Source organism: Drosophila virilis, chromosome 4 (assembly GCF_030788295.1).
Source record: "Drosophila virilis strain 15010-1051.87 chromosome 4, Dvir_AGI_RSII-ME, whole genome shotgun sequence".
NCBI lineage: Eukaryota > Metazoa > Arthropoda > Insecta > Diptera > Drosophilidae > Drosophila > Drosophila virilis.
The window spans coordinates 5,538,204-5,561,301 of NC_091546.1; the positions used below are offsets into that span (position 1 = coordinate 5,538,204).

The window sequence follows — 23,098 nt, forward strand, 5'->3', positions numbered from 1 at the left end:
CATACTTTACTGCGTTAGCATCATCATCAAAAAAAGTTGCGGCCAAGCCAAGCGCCTGGGCCAAAACAACAAATCATTCGAATGCAATTTGCAGTCATTAGAGAGAAAAAACCAACGCAGTTGGCGGTGCTGGGAAGAAGGGGGAATGAGGGTGGAGCGGGGGCCGAGGGGCGTGACTTACCAATTTGTGGCGCCGCCGGCGCTTTGGTCGGCTAATGAAGTTCTGGAATTAATGCTGGAATTTAGCAGCGTCGACGCCGCAGCAACTGCTGCTGCTGCTGGTGCTGTGGTTGCTGCTGCTGCTGCTGCTGGCGCTGCCTCTGCAGTTGCTGCTGCTGCTGCTGCTGCTGCGGCTGGCATGGCGGCAACAACGGCAGCGGCTGTAGTTGCATTGGAATTTATTTGGTTGTGCAAAAGTGTTTCAAACAATGTTGTCGACATGCCGACGCCGACGCCAATGCCGCCAGCAGTTTTGGTCATTGTCGTTGCTGCTGTTGCTGTTGCTGTAGCTGCTGTTGGTATGTTGCTGCTGGGCCTCAAATAGGGATGAAAACTTTTAGCAGCACCTGTAAAAGTTGTTGCCGTTGCAATGGCGCCCGTTGCGGGCGTTAGATTTTCTAAATACTTTGCTGGATGCTGCTGTTGTAGCTGCTGCTGTTGTTGCTGCTGCTGTTGTTGCTGTTGCAAGTTGTTATTGTTATTGGTATTTAAATTGTTAGTGCTGTTGCTGCCGTTATAGAGACTGCTGCCATTGGCCATACCATTAGCGACATGTGCAACAGGTGCTGTTGTAAGCATTGTTGTTGCTGTTGTTGTTATCGTCGTTGTTGTTGTTGTTGTTGTGTCTATAATTGTTGCTGCCTCAACAGTTGCCGCAGTGTTGCCTGTTGTTGTAGTTTCTGTTGTTTCTGTTGTTGTTGGAATGCCGCTTAGTTTATCCGCGCGCAGTTTCAAAGATTGCAACATCATTTGTTTTATTTCACCTTTTATTATTATTGCTCGCTCTCTCCCTCTCTCTACCTCTATCTCTCTCTCTGTCGCTCGCCCCTGTTGCTGAAGCTAATTACTTTTAGTGCTGCTGCTGCGACTGTTGCTGCTGCATTTGGCGACGTTTCCTTTTTAATTTGCTGCGGGTTTTACTTTTATTAAAATTGTATATTATCTCGCATTTAATTGCTCCGCAGCGCGTTTTGCTCCGTTTTGCTCGTTTTGCTTATCACAGTTTTATCTCTCACTAAAAACTTTACTATTTTTTTTTATTTTATTTATATATTTTTCTTTTTATTTTCATGTGCTTTGCGCATCGAGCAGCAATTTGCACTTGCACAGTCCGTGGGTTGTTCTGTAATTAAATTATAAAATATAATTGTTTGTTAATTCAACAACTTGTAAGAGGTGTTCAAATTCAGGGGTGAGTTACTTTTTGTAAATGTGCAAATGCTGTTGATAATTGGCCACTTTTGAAAAAGTTGTTTGATTTTATATCATTTAAATTCAGATGGAGATTTAAAACTAAAAGTGCAAATATTAAGCTGATATGTACTGCAATTATTATTTTTATAATTCTTTTTGTTTTTTATTATTATTGTTATTATACTTATTATCATTATTATTATTATTATTTGTTCTTTATTATCATCAGGAGCTTAACTAAAATCAAATGAAAACCAAGAAAAATCTTAACCTTTTTAAACGATCTTTTATTATTTATTTGTTTTTTAGACTATATTCTAATTATTTTTCATTTATTTCTCAGATATATTTACTCTGTAACATATGCGAATAATATATAAGAAACTGAATACAACATTAAATCAGACACAATCCGGGAAGAAAGAACTAAAATGCAGGTAAGTTGTCCTTTTTCGCTTTCCAATTAAAACTAATATAAATGAAAAGTGCATGCTTCAACCAATTATATTTAATACTTCGCACACAAATTAAGCTCTAACAATTGCAAAATCAAAGAAACTCTAGGATTAATGCAACACAAAGCAATAATACTTTACGCTCGAATAAAGTGCACGTCATAGATAATTTAATTAAAATTAATTTGAGTGGTTAATTAAATAATTCAGCACAACTTTATCAGAGCGACCGCACAGCTAAACAAAATGGGATTTTATTTAATTTTTTGTATTTTTTTTGTTTGTGGTGCGCAGTGTAACCACATTCAAAATAGCTACCAAATTGAGCACTTCCTCCCCCTACAGCGCCCGTCCAGGCCCGGCTTGCAGCTGCATAGCTAAGCGCATTTCAATGGACGCATATTGACAGACTGACCGCAGTGACGGGCCACTTGACTGTCTGCATTCAAGTGCTTGGCTTTGATAAAGCGCTAACACACACGCACACATGCACATGGACAGTAGAGTGGCCATGTAAGCCAAACATGCTTGTAGCTGCCGCTAAACAGATAAGCATTTGAGTGCTCCAAGCACACACACTCACACAGACTTATATATATACATATACATATATATATATATATATACTGTAAGAGCTCAGACTGAGCGCTCAGCCATTATGTTGAAGGCCCCAGCTAATTAGTTAAATTGAAATCAAATTATTTGTTGTCGCACTTGACTGGCCACAGGCATGGCCGCCTTAATTAACGCGCTTCATACACACACTCGCACACACACACACGCACTCACATACACATGCACTTATGCCTTTTGCGAGATTAGCATGATTATGCTCTGTTTGTGCGCCCCTTGAAAATTTCAACGCGTTTTACATGGCGTATGCGCAACTCCTCAACAAATATGCACTTTAAATTTTGTAGATTCTTTAACCTGGCTACTTGCATGCGCTTCTCCTTTGCATTTTCTATTATTTTTTAATAAATTGCAACGTTCGCATATTTTCGCGCTTTTCTATTTTCGTTGATTTTCATTTATTATTTTGTTTTTTGTGTTTTGTTTTTTTTTTTTTTTTTTGTCGTCCGCTTCACTTGGCCAGACGCTGGCAACTGGCAACGTGTCGTGAAACGCTTGTTGCACCCCACCAACAGAAGATTCTGGTTGTGTGTGTTGTTGTTGTTGTTTTTATTGCTCTTGTTGTTGTTGTTGCTGGGCTGCCAGCTTCGGTTTGCCAGCGGCATTTCTGCTGCCACGTTGCCACACGCTTATCCAGCGCCATCAAACGATGTCGACGACAACAGCGACGCCAATGCCTGTTGTACACACATATATATATGTATATATAAAACTAATATAGGGTATTTAGATATCCTAAGTTTCTTATAAAGCTTGCAGCAGCGTGTCGACAATTAGAGAAAAAAATGTTGATTTAAATCTTAATTTAATATAATTTACTTTAACTTACTTTAAAAGTTAAAAGTTGATTTGAAAATTTAAATTCTGATTTGCTTAACTCTGTTTTTTGTTTAAGACTTACAAAGATTGTAAATGTTGTATCGAGGTTCGAGTCGACGATCGAATCGTAGGCGAGTTTATAACTACGTTTTAATATCTAAGCCGCAGACCTATTTCTTTGCTTAATACAATAAAGAGTTTGTAACTTCATCTAATACGTTCAATAATAATGAGTATAATGTAATGTAGAGCAGTGCATGCCATTTGAAAGATCTTAAGCATTGGACTTTTGAGTACAGCGATATCTAAAAGAAGTTGCAACACATAATAAAATGCCCAGTGACAAAGTTTTATGTCCAATCATGATGTTTGTTTTAAACAAGCGATTTTTAGTTGTTGGCTAAATTTTTTAAATAAAATTTAATCACAATTTGTCAATTTAGATAAACGTGCTCAAGCCTTTAGAAAAATATATTAAATAAGCTGGCTAAACAGTTCCTAAATAAAGCACTCCCCATTTGGCTACAGCTATGTTAGAGTATTTCAACTTCGGCGTGCCATGCACAGATTTCACATTACTTTGTTTGTTGTTTTTGCTGCATTATGAACAGTTAACGTTGTCGGGTTGCTGCGGCTCCTGCAGCCATAACGTGGCACGGGCAGACGCCCAGCGGTGGCAGCTGTGTTATCCTCGTGGCTGCTGCTGCTGCTGCTGTTGCTGTCACCTTGTAATTTTATTTATCTATTGATTATTGAGTATCTCTTTTCTATTTATTTGCCTTTGTTTGCACACGCAGCGTGCTGACAGGCAGACGACGAGAGCGCCAACCCCCGTAGCCGAGACAAAATATACCCCCCTTTACCACACTCCTAGCCTGACATTTTTATTAAAGCCATTAGGGGTAGGGTTTTCCATACTAACTCTGTCATATGCGTATCTGTGTGTGTGTGTAAATATTTTGTGCCTTTGGCCTCTGGCTGTTTTTTAATTAACTTTAGTGACAATATTTTGCACAGTTTGCCATCAGCTTCGCTTCCCCTTCTCCGCCTTCGTGCCTGACCTAATCTTCGCCCTGCAGCAACCAGCCACAGTCACTGAGATAATCAAACTGTGTGCCCAAAGTATGCAAATGTAGGCAAGTGATTCTTAGGCCTGACCCAAATTTGCGTAGCCCGTCTCTTTCACTCTCTGTCTCTCTCTCTCTCTGTTTATATTTCTATGTCTGTCTTTGTCCCTATCTCTCTCCCTCTTTTTGTCTCTGTTTTGTGACAGTGACACTGCCGTTGACATCTCACAACTTGTACTCAATATAAGAATCACATGTCAGCAGGCGCTGCAAGGCAATATCCACAGGGTGCGTGGCACTAACTGACATTACACTGCACTATACTACACTCCACTACACTACACTACAGTGCACATATGTGTATATGCATGTGTGTGCCGTTGGCCTGTGTCAGCTTCATTCACTTGTTGAGCGAGTTTTCCTTATCTTATCTAGTGTGTTGTATATGTTTGTATAGTGGGTTTTTCTTGAGTTTGTTTTCGCTCAGTTTCTTTTTATTTTTGGGGGTACAAACTACGCGCTGTGCTATATCCAAAGGCAAATAGAGCTCTACCTGCAACTGTGAGTTTAGCTAGTTAATCAGCTGTTATCTTTTAGCTATAAAACATGGCAACAATTTCGTCATGTTTCAGCTGCTGCTGCAAAAAAAAAGTAAAATCATTCCATATTCTACGATTATTTTGCTGTATAACACTTTGTAAAGCAGCTTTAACTAGTATAACAATTAAAACAATGTCATCAAACATTAATTGTCTCGAAGTACTTCAGAAAGCAAAAGTGCATCAGCGTAAACCCGTTTTATAACAGGTTGTATGACAGTTAAATCTAGTATAACAGTTGCAAGCACCAGTAATTAATGTCTATACAATGATTTTGCATTATCGCTGAAAATGCTATACTTACGTATGGCTATAGATCGCTGTAGCTTACGCAAGTATCTCAAAGATACAAATGTATCTCAAGCACTTTGGCCGTGTTTGCTGGTCACTGGTCAAGTGAACTTTGTTTTATTGTTAACATATGCTCAGTTGCACACGCGACATGCCATCATATCAATATCTAACACACACACTTTTTACAGATACAGATACACAGATAGATAGATACAGTTACAGTTACTCGATCAAAGCTGATAATGATAATGCACTCGCGAGTTATATGCTCGAACCGCACGACTTGGCCAGCGAAAGGCAACTAAAAGAGCTCCGAAAACAAATTGATTTCATAATTATTTTCACACACTCAGTGAATCCAATTCTCACACGCACACACATGCGCGTACCGTGTGTGCATGTTATCTTCTGGCTGATAAGAATGCGCTTATCGCATAATTGTTCGCTGATTGTTGTCAGTCCACAGGCAGGTAAACTGCGATAGCGATTTGCTCTCAATTCTCTCGCTCTCTATTTCTCTCTCTCCCACTCTCTCACTTGCTGTGTATTATCTTGAGCAAACATTTGCCTGTCGCCTACAGAGATCTCTCTTGTGTTCTGCTCTCTCTCCCGCTCTGTGCTACCGTTGACTAAAGATTTGTTGTCATTTGTTTATTTTCTTAAGTTTTTATCTGTGCCACAAGCCAAGTGTACTTTCTGCAGGTTGCTCGCATTTTAATTGACATTCGCTTATCAAGTGCTGACTCAGAGCAGCAAAAGGTAAGGGAAACTCAAAGAAAATGAACTTCACTTACACACACACAATACCCAAATTTTCGGCCCAAATCTATATGGCAATCTGTCATAGGGATATGCATTGGCATTTTTATGGCCATTCACATTTTCTTATCAGCGCGTGACGAAACGACAAACCGAAAGACCGAAACATGGCCAAGAACTGAAATCGAAATTGAAATACCGCTGCAATTGCTCGGCTCGTAACTCGCGCGTCGATATATCCGCACTATAATGCTCATAAATATAAACTAAACTCATGCACGGACCGCAATATGTGTGGGAGTTGCTCTATATATATATATATATATATATATATAGATATACCACTCGCGCACACACACACACACTGCGAAGGCTACTGTGTTGTGGACAGCCTGGAAAAATAAAGAGACCATTGGCCAGGCCACGTAGTATCCAAAGTATCGATGAGTTTGAAGTGGTACGGGCAGAAGGATGGGCGGGGGGCTGGCTTACATTCGTGTGACCGCACAGCAGTTCAGCAGAACGTGGCCATAACAGACAAGGGTTAGAGCCAACTGTCTCTCTCTCTCTCTCTCTATATATATATATATATATATACAAACGACTCAATACCCAATCGGGCACATAGGGCACACAGGTATTTCACATAGAGACACACATCAAATATTGCTCGGCCATAGCCTTTGGCTATGGCTAAATAATGTGCGACTATTTAGTGGTAAATGTGTCTTACTTTACATATGAATGTATATGAATATCGGTGTTGCCCCCTTCCGGACATAATTATATAGCAAAGCGATTACAACAAATGGGTAAGCTATGTGAAAAACGGATATTTAATTATACATTGCATACAGTCAGGTAATTAGCCTATATTTTGGCTATCATAATGGGGTGGAGCTTAGAAATACTATACACACATATATAATTAAATGAAATTAGATTCCCCAATTTGTATATTACATTTCTATAACACTTTTTCCATGGCTCCTTTGACTTCAGCTTAATTAGTTGATTTCTTGTATAACAGCTAAGAAAATGATATCCCATTTCGTATAACACTTGCAATACACATGAACAACTGTTACTACGTGTAACATACGTATAAAATATAACTATTTAAATTGCATATTACTGTTGTAACTATGATATATATTCCGTACAACAGTTCTGTCTTTCGAAGATTGGATAAAATAAAATCATTTAAGAAAGTCAAAGATCACAGCTTTTTACAGCAATAGGAAAAAGACTTATTTCGAATAGGACAGCTGTATAACACTTCTTGTTTGTATAATTCTTTTAGATATGCGCACTACATGAAAGCATAAGGGCCTTTGTACATGTACAGCAAAAAAAAAAACTTAATTTAGACAGAATAGCTATATAACATATGTAAGAGATTGATCACACAAAATATAACACTTACTAGAAAGACTCAATATTTTATAAATGTTGTATCACACTTTTATATACTTAAGGAATTGTTTTATTGATGAAATTTTAATTATTCTTTTAGTGTATAACATTTTTGGACGTCTAATAATATATTCCTACGTAGAACAGCCTCAAATATGTACAAAATGCGCCCATGAGAAATGTTTTTATATGGTTAGAAACATATTCATATATCAATTTTTCTTATCTGTTGGTACCCCTTTTGTTGTTTACCAATTTATCTAATCTGTGAATTTAGATACACATAATTGTAATATACTTTCAGCCATTAGCCAGCACAGCAATGTGAGCTCCATTAAATGGAAGCCAAGCAATTAGCAAAGAATGGTTGCATTAAATCACATCTAAACCCAATACATATACACACAGTTCGTAAATGTATCTGTATCTGTGCATGTATTTGTATCTGTATCTGCTGGCCATTCATTGCACTTGTCGCAAGTTGTAATCCTTTCTCGGCCTAGCTCGCCCACATTTCGATTTTTCATGTCCTTTCATTTGCTGCCCACCAATCAATATTGAATTGGATTTTGAGCAATTGTTTCGAGCCGAGCTGTGGGTCAGTCAAGGTGCACACACCTGACTATCTGTCTGTCTGTCTGCTGAGCTGTTAAGCGTGTTCGTTAGGCAAGAAACAAAAAACAAAACAAACAAAAGAAGAAATATTTAATAATTTATACGCACGAGCTGCAAGCAAAAGGTGAATTGTGGCCAAAAGAGCAATAAATCGACAAAAGATACTTTTTTATTAGAACGCTTGAGCGCACTTGCCTAATGTGTGTGTGCGTGGGTGTGCGTGTGTGTATGCATGTGTGTGATTGTGTGTGCTTGTCAGTAACTAAACTTTCATCTAATTGGCAAACTATGCCAACTGCAAAACTTTTGTTCGTATCAAACTTTCAACTTTAAAATGTATCTTAAAATGTATCTCAACTGGCAGGCCAAGGCAAACCTTAGGCTACAAGGCGCAACTGAAATAATATTATGAGAAATCAAACTGTAAAATCGAAGATGCGGCAACCACGAATATGTGGTTCAAATGTAACAAAAGCCAACAACACAGTTTAGTGGTTGAATAGCAGCAGCAACCACATGAACAAATGAGACAGCGCACTGACAAGCAACTGCAGCAACAACAACAACAACAACAACAACAACAACTAATAAAGTTGCCCCCTCCCCGTATTGCAGGTAAACAAAATGGGCAACATTAAAAGGCTGAGTGAAAGAGAAAGAAAGAGTGAGTGGCAGTATGAGTGAGAGCAAAGCAAAGCAAATGCCAGACAAAAGGAAGCACAAATAATATAAATTAAATGTGTGTGGACGGGTGTGAGTGCGACTGTGTGTGTTTGTCTGTGTGTATGGGCTGAAACCCCTAAGAAAGCCAAGCTGAGTAATTATTTCCGGCAGAGCGCACAGCAAGTCCGCAGTCCACCTTACGGAGAGTTTCGAGTCCTGCGGTTTGACTGCAACACATGGCCGGACACTTAAACCCCAAAAGTGGCAAACGGAGGGATACCCCCGCACACACACACACGCGCACACACACACACGAACACTCACCAAAAAACCCTCGAATCCGAGGTGAATGTATTTGAAAATCTATCTGGGCAATAATTTCGGTTGACATGCTTGCGGTAATTATTGACCGTAATGACAAAACCCCAAAAACCATAGAATCAGCCCAAACAAATTGCTTTAGTTTTGCGCTCTTGACACGGTTCTGTGTGTGTGTGCTGTGTGTGTGTGTGTGTGTGTGTGTGTTGTGCCATTCATTTTAATTGGATTTTGCCAACTGACACAAAACAGCACTAGAGAGAAAAAAAATTGAATTGATTTGATGCCTGAGCTATAAAGGCGGCCGCCTGGAAAACTCTGGGAAATTTAATGAGCGTCTCGCATAAATATCAACAGAAAAGTTTGTCAAGAAAATTAAGGCCATTAGAAACTAAACATTCACTCCATAAAGATATATATTTTGTATATACATATATAAAAATATAGCTACCTGAGCAGCTTGTTTTTTAGCTGTTTGATATTTGATTTGTCAGCATTCACGGCGGACAGCGCCTGCAAAATATTATCACCAAATCATTTAGCTTATATATAGAGCATAGTTTATATAGACTATCATGGTGAGGGGTGGGCAGCTTTTTGGGCAGCTGCTCTAGCACACGTATAACTTGTCCAAAAACCAATTAATAACATGTCTATTGGCTATTTTTGGATACCCAAAATGCCGGCTGCGCTAATTTTATTTCAATGTCGACTATTTTAGTTCGACAATTTCGACGCAGATGTTGCCGCCTTGCGAAACGCACATAAATATTCGCAAATTGCTTGTTTGATGCAAAAATTTCACTTTGGAGCATTTTGGAATGCGATCTATCAAGTTACTGGATATATATACGCATATCGTTGGCTGAGATAAGCTCACTTAAGCAGTTGATCATAAATGTCAGATTTGTTTGTTTCTAATAAAAACTTAAATCCCTATTAAGTTTTATGTTCTGAATCCAGTGAAGATGGGAGAAGCAGGCATCTGCGATTCAAGAGGGTATTTATATATATAGATCAAGTTATTTCTATTCCTAGAGGTTTATGTATAGAATATATGTTTAAGAGAAAGATAGAATGATTGTTAAGGCAGGTTGATTGCTGGGTATATTCTAGTCGAGCACGTCCGACTAAAGCACTCATACTTGCCTCTTGTTAAATTTTGCTGAATAATTACCTTAAAAGTTTTCCATGTTCCTTGTGAATGCTTAGCTATGTATTGAATATTTTCATAATTTAGCTGTTATACACAAGTATTTCTCTGCAGCTTTATCTACAGCTTTATCTTTATCTCAAGCTCACTTCGAATTCACTTTAGCATGTAGAAGCTCACTGGACTGCAATTGGAAATTGGAACTATTATGCGAAAGACTTCCGCGCGAAGCAAGTTGAATGATTTCTTTGTATGACAAATTGCCTCTAACAGGGGGCGACTGGCCCGGGGCTCAGCTCACGAGGGGGGGGCTCGACACAAACGATGACGAGCTAGTGCGCCACGCCTCGCACCCCTCTTGCGATGCTGTTAATTCGCTTGATGGGTGAAGTGCGAGGTCAAATCTTTCAGTTGACACAAAGCGATCGCTCACAGATACAGATGCGCACAGCTATAGATACAGATACACGCACACGACATTAACAAATAATAAAAATAAACAGTTGGCGTGTTGATCGCTGCGCACTCGAACTGAACTTATGTTTTTTTTAACTTTTATTGACTTTTTTATTATATATATTTTCTTTATTTCACATAAATATTTTTTGGCACTTGCTCAGGCTTTGGGTTGTTGTTGTTGCAGATTTTCCATAATTTTCACTCAGACTTTGCCGCTAAATATACATACGAACGCGCACAGTAAACACTTGTTGTTGTTGTTGGCCACTTTGCACTTTTAGCCAAGATTTTCGCACTGCAAGTGACATGATTTCCAAAAGCAACGCATTGGGCCACATAAACTATATACTATATAGATATATATGCATGCTTAATATCATCTATAATGCCGAGTACATGCACATGTGGGCGCTGCCCACACAACAACAACGACAACGCGACAATGCGACAGCCGGCTAAGATGCAAATGGAGACGAGGGCGACAGACGACGGACGACTGCGTTGGACGCTGAGGAAGACTTCTCTTTGCGAGGAGCAGCGCTGACAACGTCCGAGTGAGCACTGAGCCAATCGACTTGACAGCCGACAGTCCATGGAGCCCACAGAGCAAAGCACAGCAGCAACCACAGCAGCAATAACAACAGCAATAACAACAACAACAACGTCGACGCCAACGCTGCGAAAAATCACTTTTCCGAATTATCAAATAATATTTAAGAAATAACAAAAAAAAAAAAATATTAATGGCAACAAAATAAATTATAGTGCATGTTGCTGGCCGTTGGATTCATTTAGAGATTAATTCATTTTCAGATTTTGAGCATTTTCCATAAAGTGGAGGCGCGGCGCGTTTGTGGGGCAGGGACTTGAGGTGAGATGTAGACTTGGTTTGGGCTATGCCAAGACGACGACACTTTTGCATGTTGAACATAATTTCGATCAAAACTGAAATTAGCAACAAATTTTTGCTAATATTCTGTTGCCGTTGTTGTTGTTGTTATTGTTGTGGTTGCTCTTATTATTGTTGTTGTTTTCGCCGGTGTGGTTAGGTTTTCTTTCTGCATTGCTGCTCTGTTTGTTTGCTGCCTCAAAGAGATGTCTGTCGTTATCAATTTGCTTCTGAGTGAGAGAGAGAAAGAGAGAGAGAGAAGATGGTGAGTAGAAGCGGGAGAGGCACAGTAGTTGGAGAAAGAGAGAAAGAGCGTCTGCTGTGTGCTAGCTATGTTTTTTCGTATTTCTAAGAAGAAATAAAAAGAAATTATTATTTATATTTAGTAAAAATCTCAGCATTTCTCTCTCTCTCTCTCTACCTCAACCTCCCACTGCCCCCTCGCCTGCAGCTGTCGCAACAAGCGTCCAAACAGATGTTTATCTTTTATTTTTAATGTGCGCTCCCCTCATTTGTTTTGCCGCATTGTCTGTGGAGGTGAGTTCTCTAAGTGTTCCCTTGACATTTTGTCAGTTGGATTAAACGCTCATTAGCTCGACAGCGACCACGCCCCATCCACCCTCCCACTACTCTTTGTGGGGTCAGCTAGCTTGTGTAGATGTGGGCGTGCATAATCCAAGTATGTGCACACATATATATATCTTCATATCCAAATTATATAGCATAAACTTGTGAAAAATTTGGCTAGAATTTTTATTAATTGCGTACTTTGTTACATTTTTTAGGCCCCATGTGTAGAATATTCCTGATTATTTAGCCAAAAATGTGATATTTGAAAGGAGAAAATTATATTTTTATTAAGTATATATTCTCGAACAGGACAAGCCAGAAATCTTATGTTTAATTATGCTTTATAATTTACTTATTTGTTTTAAACAAATTTTAAGAGTTCTCCAACTGCTCGCCTTTTAGCTATGTTTTTTTCCAGTTTTTAAACATGAGGCTTTTGGGATATTTGAGTAAATAATTTGAATTTAACTATTGAAATAAAATGTTTCTATAAGAACTGCCGATTGTGATCGCAATTTATTTCCTTTTCGTAGAGAAGAGTATTCAGACTTTGATATTGTTATTGTTTTCTGGCTCGTTCAAAAAATCAAAAAAGGATCAACATTCTATTATCATTACATGTACCATAATTCACAGCAATTGAAAACAAAAGCATTTCAGCCACTGTCTGTGTGTGTGTAAGTGTGTGGGCGTGTGTGTGGGTGCACCGCGCCGCAAGGCTATTAATAATAGCACTGTGCAATTATTCAAGTCTCATATATATATATATACATATATATATATTTGTATTTTTTTATTTGCCACTTGACAACCGAATGTCAATGGCTGCTGGCTGTCCGGGTGTTGGACTACGCCGTAAACCGTTTTAATTGCGACGAAACAGCGCGATTTACAAAGCTGTTTGCCGCGGGCAACAAAAGATTTAAGCACAAAATCCGCCAGAGAAATTGCCACTAAATATGCAGTGCATAAAACAGAAAATAAATATGCCAAAAGCAACCGACCCGACAGCAAAAAAACGTCAACAAAAGGCAAATCTGTTGCCGCAGCCACCTCCAACAAGTTCCCCAAGAACCCCTTCAAGCAACTCGGGCGAAAAATTATCAACGGCTAAACACAAAAACAAGTTAGCATGCTATAAGCGGGAGTGCCCGACTAGCAGATACCCTAAAGCGAACGCCACGCTACCCTTTTATTCAATCTTAATTCTAGCTTTATTCTATAAGGACACATGACCACACACATACAGACGAACAGGCACTCCGCAAGCTTCACTCCATCAGAAATGCATTCTTGTTTAACTTCAGTTCTGATAGTCCGATCTTTATAAAATTGTAAGGGCCTAAATATGGCATACGTAAGTGCATACATACACGCTTACGAATATGTCTGCTATTATGGGGATATGAGGGAAAATATTCAAAAGTCATAATCAAATTAATCTGTGTATGCCTTATCAGAATCTTCATACCACGCCTAAAGCATCTATAATTTCCTATTAAATTAGAATCTTTAAGAGAACTATTTTCAAAATGTATTACTATTATATTCTATGGAATTTTAAGAGATATCAAATAAATATAATAGGCATATATCTCATAGTATACAAGAACTTATATAATACAAGAACATTCAGATAGGTATTTCAGATTTGAAGTCCACAAGCCGGATAGACAGAAAGATATGCTTAGATCCAATCAGCTCGTCATCGTGATCGAAAATGTGTATATACTGTATGCACATTACATTTGCACAACAGCATATTACCCTCTTTTATACAATTTCTATGAGTTGAGGGTATAAAAATAGGCGAGTGGCTCGTCTGGTTGGGGGGAGCGGTTGGCAGAACTGCAAGCATAATTTTGCACGTGTTTCGAATAAGTTAAAAGCAGCGGCGAGCCGCAGCAAACTTTCGGGCTAAAACTTTGGGCGCCACCCAAACCACGAAAGCCGGCAGCCGGCAGCCAGAGCCACCCACTCGGTTGGGTACGCTTAAAAATGCGCGACCGCATTCATTAGCGCAAATGGCTTAAATACTTGGCCCGCAAATGTTGTGTGGCAGCTTAAGAACTAGTTGCCGCCTACTCCCTGCAACTGCACTGCCCCTCTTCGGCCCTTGGCAGTCGCTTCGTCTTGTTTGTTTGACTTTGAGCTTGGTCCGTTGTGCAGCGAAAGGATTAAGTTTTCACAGCGCCCCACGGCAAGCACACACACACACACACACACAGAAAAAGTCGAGGCGAGGCAGGCGAAGTTTAAGCAGCACCCGAAACACACTTGCCACAAACCCCACCCCTGCTTCGTCTCTCCCTTCCCTCATGCCGTTTACCCACTTAAGTAGTTTGCCAATCCGTTCGAAGCCGAAAAGTATTCGCATTTCGCCATAGATTTCGCTTATCGTTTGCTCGCATAGTTCTCGCAATTCTTTGCGCGGAGAGGGTGAGGATATCTGGTGATTGGTGTGGAGCAGCAGCTGCATTTCCTGTTATCGCAGCATACTTTTAGGCATAAAGCATAAATTCCTTGCGCACATATTTTGCATTGCCATTAAAAAATTGCCACAAATTATTGCAATCTTAATGCATTCTCTCATTGTGGTCAGCTTTTCGATGGGTTCTTTTGTGTCGTCTTCGGGCTGCGGGTTGCATGTGGTCGTCTTTTAGAGCTCAAAAAATCTTAGATGCATATAATGTGGGCCATTTTAATTAGTCTAATTGCATCTATTATTAATACATAAACATAAAACTGTTTAATAGTATTGATAGTGATTAAGCCTTAAGTTTAATTTAACTTAACTTTGGGGTTGAATTTGTTAAAGGTATATTTGCTTCTTAACTCTATTTATTGGGTATATTTATATAACTTACTGAATTGAAGACGTTTTTATAATACTAATTTTGAAAAATGTTCTCTTTACTTTTAGTAACTGCCTAGGGATTAATACTTTTTGTTTAATACACTCTGCATAAGGAGAAAAGGTGTTCTGTAGACACTTCGCGTACGGGATTATTAATTCTCAATGTAAGTACCAAATTTTATAATATTTTTATTCAATATTTTCTTATTGTTGCTTAAACAAATTTTACAGATGCAAAGCTCAAGTTCAATATGTCTCACATTATACAAATGCCAATAATGTTGAAGCACAAGCTACTGAGCAGATAATCTGTAAATCTTTGCTCAAAAAGCTTCTGTTTCTTTCAACAACCGTCTTTACTTTCGATTCCTGCCTGGCAAACGTCTCGATGCTTAAATTTGCTGCGAATTATAACGCGTCAATTAACGGAAACAGCAAAGCATTCAAGGCTAAAAAACCAAATAATCTTTATCGGTTTTATCTGTAGAGATATATGCTCTAAAGTAGACATTTCTTTTTGTGAGTGCATTTGCTGAAACTCCCGGGAGTAAATCATTATTCCTGCCCGTCCGCTATCAAGCTACTTTCAGGTGTAACTACTCAAATCCCTTTTCAGTCTCAAATTATGCAATTAAACAGTGCATTTTGGGAAAGTTTTCGTTGACGCTGACGGCGACGCCGACGTCGTCGCTCAACGCTCACTTAGGAACATGAATAATATTAAACTCACGGCATAAGTTTTTCTTTGGCAGCAGCGGGTGAAACTTGCGCAACTGGCGCATATTTCAAATACTGAATGAATTTTGCACATATTTCAAACTTAACTTCTCTTCTTTTTTTATACATGTTTTTTTTTCTGGCATTCTCGACTCGAAAAAGTTTGCCGACAAGCAAGGCAAGGAAAACGCCGCAAGGCAAGTTTTTTACTAGCTTTTGTTGTTGCTCTTCTTGATTTTACTTTTAGTTGCGGCCGAAAAAATGTATTGCTATATATATATATATATATGTACCTATTTATATGTATGTAAAGGAGCACTAAAATTGTTTATGGCGCTACTTTGGCGCAAAATGTATGTCAAAATTAATTAATTTCATGATTTATGCGCCGCAAACTTTTCAGTTTCAGTTTTCCACTTTTCGGGTTCGTCTGGTCAAGCTGCTAAATGTGGTTAATGTAAGGGGTTGCCCCAAAAAAGAAAAGCTTGCAAAATTGAGTCAAAACTGGGCATGAATATATGCGACAGTGAGATGCCCTATTTTTTATAATAAAATATAATCACCTCTTCTTCGTTGGCTACATTATTTCATTTTTCTCATCGTACAGATTTGTCCCGACAGACATTTTATTAAGCATTGTCTATAAAGGCGACAAAAGTGTCCAAGACATATCCAGCATACGCTTTATGCCGTTGGCTACAGGGTATGCAGAGCTACCCCTTAGATAGCAAAAACTAAACAAGTCACGTCTTTGGGCCATAAAGTAGCCCCAAACTGGACCGCGTTCGGGACCTGCTAACCTCGGCAAACTTTACGTTTAGTTTTGCCAAAGTTCAAGTGCCCAAATACTGGACAACCAGCTGCTGCTGCTGTAAATGTTGTTGCTGTTGCTTTGTAGGTGTGAACATTTGTTTCAACGCCCTCTTTTTTGATTAGAAGTGGCTTTCACCCCCAGCCTCAGCATTGTCCCTACGGCCGCACTCTTATCTTGATTGGCAAAGTTGCCGAGCTGAGCTGAATGCGTTGGTGGTGTTGTTGGTGCCAACTCGGTTTTTGGGCAATCCTTTGGCTGCTTATCGTTTTTGCATTCATTTGTTTTCAATTGTAATTAATCTTGCAAAGTTTCCTTTTGACATTTTGTGGCTGAAAGTCGTTCCCAAGCCCCCAACTCTGGCCAAAGCTTTGTTTTATAGCAAGTTGTCGCCTCGCAAAGTTGGCCAAAACTTGTTGGGGATTTTTTCATCTTCTTCTTCTTCGTCTTCTGGCGCTGGGTGGCAACGCCGGCGTGTTAGTGTCACAATTAAAATAAAGTTTGGCGCACTAATTGAAAAGTGTCAAGTGTAATTTCTTTAAATTTGCCCAAAGACTTCGTCGTCAGCAAATTGTTTGACTTTTTACTCAGCCAGCGGATCAGTTGTCCAATTGGTTGCGGTGCTGCAAGTTGCCGACTTGCGGTGCTTGCCGGAGTTTTGGCCACTAAACTTGTTGGCCCCGGCTCAGCTCTAATGGCTGCGCTCATTAATTGTGCCCGGGCCCGAGTTGACCATTGTTTCCATTTAGCTTCACACTGAATGCAAAATTTAATTAGTTTTATTTGCTCGGTGTTCAGATTTTGGCGAATATTTTTCTGTTGCGGATGCGTTTAAAGTTAGGTTGTGAAAAAAAGATTAAAGGGAAATACACGATCCTTTATATATTTAAATTACCCATTCCAGCTGCCTTTCTTATGTTACAAAGATTTTCTTAATAAAAAAGTACCCTCGAAACATATTTATATCAGATATTCCATGATAAGACGGATCCTACGAACTTCTACAACTAAAACTGTGAAGAACATTTATTTTTTTTTAGTTTCGCATCTTTAGAAAAATATTCAACATTCCTAGTCTCGCATTTCAATGAGAAGCATATCAGCTAACTCGCAAATCCAAGGGAATTTTATGTGTTTGCCTGCAATTCGCTGACTGAACTTTCTCCAGCCACAAGCTGAGAAACTTTCAGCTTCTATCGAAAATAAAATAATAACTTTAAGATTGCTTGGGAAATATTCTTAGAGCAGGCTCAGGCAATTAAGCAAATGCAGCCAGCGAGCTGGGAATGAAAATGGAACCGAGCCCAGAACGGGGAATGGAACCGAGAATGGAACTGGGAGTCAGACGCATAAAATGCAAACATAAAAGCCAACTGTGAATGCAACTTGCAATGCAAAGAAAAAGCGGCAACTGTGACAATGTAAACAACATAGCGGAAGAGGGGTTGCCAGTCATGAGAGGGGGCAGCCAGGGGGTTGGGTCTGTAACTTGGCTAAAAGTGCATACAAAATTGCCAAGCAGCAAACAAAAGAAACGACGTCGACTGCAGCTGCACCCCAAAACCAAAAACTGCAGCTAGACCCGGGCTACCCAAAATGGTAATGGCCTTTCAATGGGAATTGTAGTGGGCCGGCGAGGGGTGTGGCAACTGTGCTGGCAACTTAATGCGAAAATCTTGTTGCAAACGGCGGTGGCAGCCAGAGGCAGGGGCAGGAGCAGGGACTCTTCGGTATGATGCATAAAAGTCTATTGTTTCTGGATCATAATTCTCTTGTAAGCTGTGCGGAATCAAATGATGGCTGTGGCAGGGCGATTGGTGTTGGGGATGGAGGGGATTGGGCGTAATGGGTGCAGGAAATGAACATCATTAATTTTGCCATTTTGCATTTGCATTGAAATGGCATTTCGATAGGGTTAAGATTGCCAGAACATTGCCAGAGTTTTCTCAAACTGCTGTGCGCGATTGGCGCGACGTGACTTAATTTGGATTTCTCATAACTAAATGTTTGTTTCTAGTTGCGTGGCTGGGCATAGTTTTTGGCCAGCATTTATCAATATGAGCCGGGACAGCGCGCTGATAACGTCATACGCTGAATTGCGGCACGTAGCCTTAACCCAGACGCCAAATGTCCAAATGTCCAAAAGCGGCGCAGAAACTAACACGTACGCAAAGGCTGTGCAGAGGGGATGGAGCAGGGGTTGGGGCTGGCGCTGGGAGTCGGTTTTATGACTTGGCAAAAATCAAAGCTAAGCACTTTCAATTGAATTTATGCGTTTGCTATGTGAGCAGCCCAACTTGACGCCCAGCTCAGGCTGGCTAATATGCCCGCAGAGAACCAGGCTTCACAGAAACTGCCAGCTACTAATAGTTGTTGTTGTGCCAGTTGTTGTTGCCGCTTTCTTATTAATCAGCAGCAGGTTGGGCGTTGTTGGTTGGCTACACAAATTGCAATTTATCGATAAGCAAATAGCCAGAAAAAGGCTGTGTTTACACACACGCATACATGGCCAATTATCCTGTCTGTCTGTGTGTTTTTGCCTATTAAGTTTTATGATCAGTTTGTGTTTTGCTTTGAAACGATTTATTTAGCTAAGCGCAATTAATTGGAATTTTACGTGTTGATTTTGTATTTTGACAATGAAAGTTGAAGCGCCTTGGCAAATAGTGTGCAGCTTTTGTGGCATTTAACAAAATGGAATTTAGGCAGAGAAATAACCTATTTTAACTGGCTTAAAGTCTGCCGTTGTGCAACTCAACACATATAATCTATTTTGAAATGTACATTGTGTTAATTGAATGTTACACTCATTATTGTAAATTAATTACTGGATAAATTATTCAGTAGCAAACAATTAAACGAGATTTATTGTTGCACAAATAGAAATCCTTTAAGTTGCGTCAGCGTCATCTCAAAGATGTTTTCATCGAGAGCTAACTAATAGTTGGAAACTGATTATTAACAGTAAAATATCTCCATTTGTCAATCAATTTCAAATCCTTGTATTCTCCTTCTCGTTCCATTCATTAATTACGTAACATAACATTCGATAACCATCAAAGCAGCACTGCATATTTTGAACTTTTTTATTTATGCAAAAAGAAACATTGAAGAAACATTGACTGTACTTGAAATTAGTTTTTAGAACTCTTCTTATTTTATTAAAATGGTTTTACAATTTTGTTCGCTTATAGCTTTTTCACAGCTCGCTCAAAAACTATTGACAGGAAGTTTCTTATATTCCGATCCTTCCTATTCTATCTTGATTTTCAATAGCCCTTGCTGACGAGAAACTTTATGTGCCACAGCTCATCACAAAAAGCTTATCTTCTCTATAGCTCCCTTATCTAAAAATATCGCCTGATAGGCGATTTAAGTGTCGATTGTTCCATCTCCAAATAGACGAAATTTCTGCTCAGAGCACTGTGAAAATTTATGACAATGAGTGTCCACTTCAAAGGCTCCGGGACCGCACTTAATGCCCAACAAAAAAGCGGCCATCTTTAGATCCGTTTGGCCCGTGGCTCAAAGCGAGCCGAAACGCTTAGCAAACAATAGAAATTCACCGCAACCCAATCCCAAAGCCACCCAAACCCAATTCGAGCCGCCCGCCTGACCACACATCATATGCGATTCAGCAGCTGGGCAGCATAAAATGCTTTATGAGATTATTTGCTGAAATGTAGCGAACGGTTTTTCTTATTTATTTGCTTTGGGGCCGGGTCCACACTTTTATGGCGCCTCAAGGTATGCAGCGAAACGGAACGTAGCTGAACGGGCCCAAAAAGGGATGGCAGGCATTAACCAACATTCCTGTGGCCAAAACATTACCGCATATTTCATGTTTCAGGATTCAAGGACCTTTCCGCCTTGTTTTTCGTTGTTTTTCGTGTTTGGCTCAAATGCGCTCAAGTGTTAAAATAGGCCAAGATTTGCATGGCAGGCCATAAGTTTTTGATACCTTTATTGAAATATAATACGCTTTCCATTTCGTTGGGGCGTTCCCGTTAACCGATGCGATAGCTTTTCGATTTGTGCGGCTTTTGCTGCAATGTCAAATTCGTCGATGGCTTTGAGGCGATTTCATTGGAATTGGACGCGTGACAAAACGCAACTTATGCCAGCTTGAGATTTATGTTACTGCTAATCCAAAGCACACAAAAGTGACATAGCTCTGCACACACGCACACACACACGCACACACACACACACACTCACACCAATTCGCACACACACGTACGCCCACCTCTCAGGCCTATAGATCTAGTGGTGCTCACAGAGCTGATGCCCTCTGTCGAGAGATGTCTGCCGCCGAGTGTTAAGCCTGCTCTTCAACGCTTTGAGTGGGCCTGTCAGGAACGTGAACGGGCTTAAGAGCCCTATGAAATGGTCAGCATGACGTCATCGATAGCCAATGTTAGGCCAAGCACTTGACATGTGTGAGAAATCTACGATATGAGTTCCGTTGCTGCACAACAATTGCTTAGAAAATAACAAATACTGAAACTAAAAAATATTATCAAAAATAATATCAATTTGTTAATTATTTTCTATCTATCCGTCTGTGCGTTTAATCGGAATTATTTTAGTTGCACAAATTAAAACTTCCCAAATTCCAACGAGTATGTTGTATGCTCATTTCAGTGCTAGCAGGTCATTAAATACATTTAATTGATTATTGAACATTTAAAATTAAATATTGAATAGTTAATTAATTAATTTAGAATCCCAAATTTATCAAGAGCTTCAGTCCTAGCCAAAATGTTTAGACAGAAAACTAAAAAAAATATAGTTATTGGCATTTTATAAACACGAAAATGCCGCAGGTTTTGTTTGTCTTTTTAGCTGCTCATAATTGAGCAATTCCTTTTAAATAATGACAGCCCAGCTAAAGGCATGTTGTATTTAATAGATTTTTAAACAAAATAAAGATATTTAACAGTGCCTGCCGCACATATGCTGAAAGTTGTTTAAAAGCTAAGCGGCTTATGCCCGCTGCCAGTCAGCCATCCCGTCTGGCAGTCCATCTGTGTGTGTCCAGGCCGTCACTAAGTGCCAGGTACACGGTGCCCGTATCGATGGAGCGACAGAAGACCCAAAGCCGGCGCAGCTGGACGGAAAAAAATTCGCAAACAAAAATAGAAGGAAATGTGGCGTCATGTGTGGGTTCATTTGTAGCGGAAATAACTTTTTGATGCACAGCTTCCACAGGCTGATTCACCTGGCCACAACAGCTCGAAGCAGAAGTCCGATGCGCTTAAACTGTAAAACATTAGGGACAGCAACTGAAAAATACAACAGCCAGTGGAACGGGCAGAGAAAAAATGTTTTTGGTGAAGTCCATTACTATTAAAAAAGTTTCAGCTGGGAACAACAGCAGCAGGAGCAGGAGCAGCAGCAGCAGCAGCAGGCAGAAACTTTGTCGAAGGCCTGGGCACAAAGATGACATCAAAGTTGTGCGCTTAATGTAATGGCAAAGGGAGTGAATTGGTAGGGGGTCGTTGGCGTGGGCATGGGCGGCTGCAGGGTATATTGGAATATAGCATGCATGTTTATGTTCAACATGCGACGCTGTCGATGCTCAGAGTTAACTCTTTGTGTCCCCGCTCGCCGCCTTCGCTGCAGCTGCTCCTTTGGCAACTTTGTTTCACAATCGAGTACAAAATTCACTCGACTGGATTAAAAGATTAGTGCAGAGATTATGAATCATGTGGCGGGGAGTGTGGCGTGCGTGGTTGGGCGTTGTTGGGGCGTGGAGGGGCCAGTCGTCCCCTGGTTAGCTGCAAAGTTTTCATTTTCTGTGCGGCTTTTGTTGCTTACAGCCCAGAGCATGTGGAGCCGCAATTTTAAAGCCCACATTGTTTACGCTTCAGTTGAAGTCACGTTCGGTAATCTCTAAAATATTGACAAACTTAACTTAACGTAACCAGGGGCCTGTCAATTGCATCTGCCGTTTGCCCGTTGACCCTTTTTAGCTTCTGTCAACCCCATTTAATTTCAATTTGACTCAAGTTTGTCCTGCTTTAGACAAGAGACAACAGCGCGACTCTCTTCCTCTCCCCCCCCCCCCCCCCCCTCTCTCTCTCTCTCTCTCTCTCTCTGTCTCTGTCAGTTTCTTTACCTGTGACCCTAATTTAACGCCTTGACAATTTTTAATTTTTATTTGAAAACTTTGCGCCTCACTCAAACCCTCAACTCAAATCAAATTTTTAACGCCAAAAAAAGAAGCAGAAAAAAAAAAACAAACAAAAAACAAAAGTTGCCGCTCATTACGAATTCTAAAAGTTTTTTTTCGTTTGTTCGTTGACAAGAACCACGCGCAGGTAAAAGTAAACTTTGTGCATTAATTTTATTGCAGCGACATCTTGAATGACAAACCCCAAAGAGCTCTTGTTCTATGGCTCTATCTCTATCTATCTATCCCTGACTCCATCTCGCAGTCTGCCTTTTGGCCAGCTTTGGCAGTACTCGAAATTTTTATCAGCTGCAAAAAGTTGTCGATTAAGTTTTCTGGCCTTCAAATTGGGTTTTCTCTCTCTTTTTTTTCGATGCTCTAGAAGTGAGTATTATAATTTTGTCGGACTTTTAAGA

At 39.8% G+C, this 23,098-nt stretch overlaps 1 protein-coding gene and 1 long non-coding RNA gene across 8 annotated transcripts in view; one reads left to right on the forward strand and one right to left on the reverse strand.

Annotated features, from left to right (window-relative positions):
- Positions 1–6,280, reverse strand: part of bru2 (bruno 2) — a 66,324-nt gene extending 60,044 nt beyond the window's left edge. The window contains exons 1-2 of one of the 3 annotated variants that reach the window (XM_032438008.2): positions 5,291–6,272; positions 182–1,342 (exon numbers count right to left, since the gene is read on the reverse strand). In XM_032438008.2, the coding sequence (XP_032293899.1) occupies positions 182–969 (788 nt within the window). In that variant the 5' untranslated portion in view covers positions 970–1,342; positions 5,291–6,272. Of the gene's footprint in view, positions 1–181; positions 1,343–5,290 lie in introns of all 3 variants that reach the window. The other 2 variants (XM_032438009.2, XM_032438012.2) reach the window with 2 other exon arrangements.
- LOC116651529 (uncharacterized) overlaps positions 1–23,098 on the forward strand; it is a 117,754-nt gene that overhangs the window by 74,169 nt on the left and 20,487 nt on the right. For all 5 annotated transcript variants that reach the window (XR_004304527.2, XR_004304524.2, XR_004304526.2 and 2 more), the window contains exons 3-4: positions 1,757–1,850; positions 15,046–15,143. This is a non-coding gene — a long non-coding RNA (uncharacterized lncRNA). The remainder of the gene's footprint in view (positions 1–1,756; positions 1,851–15,045; positions 15,144–23,098) is intronic.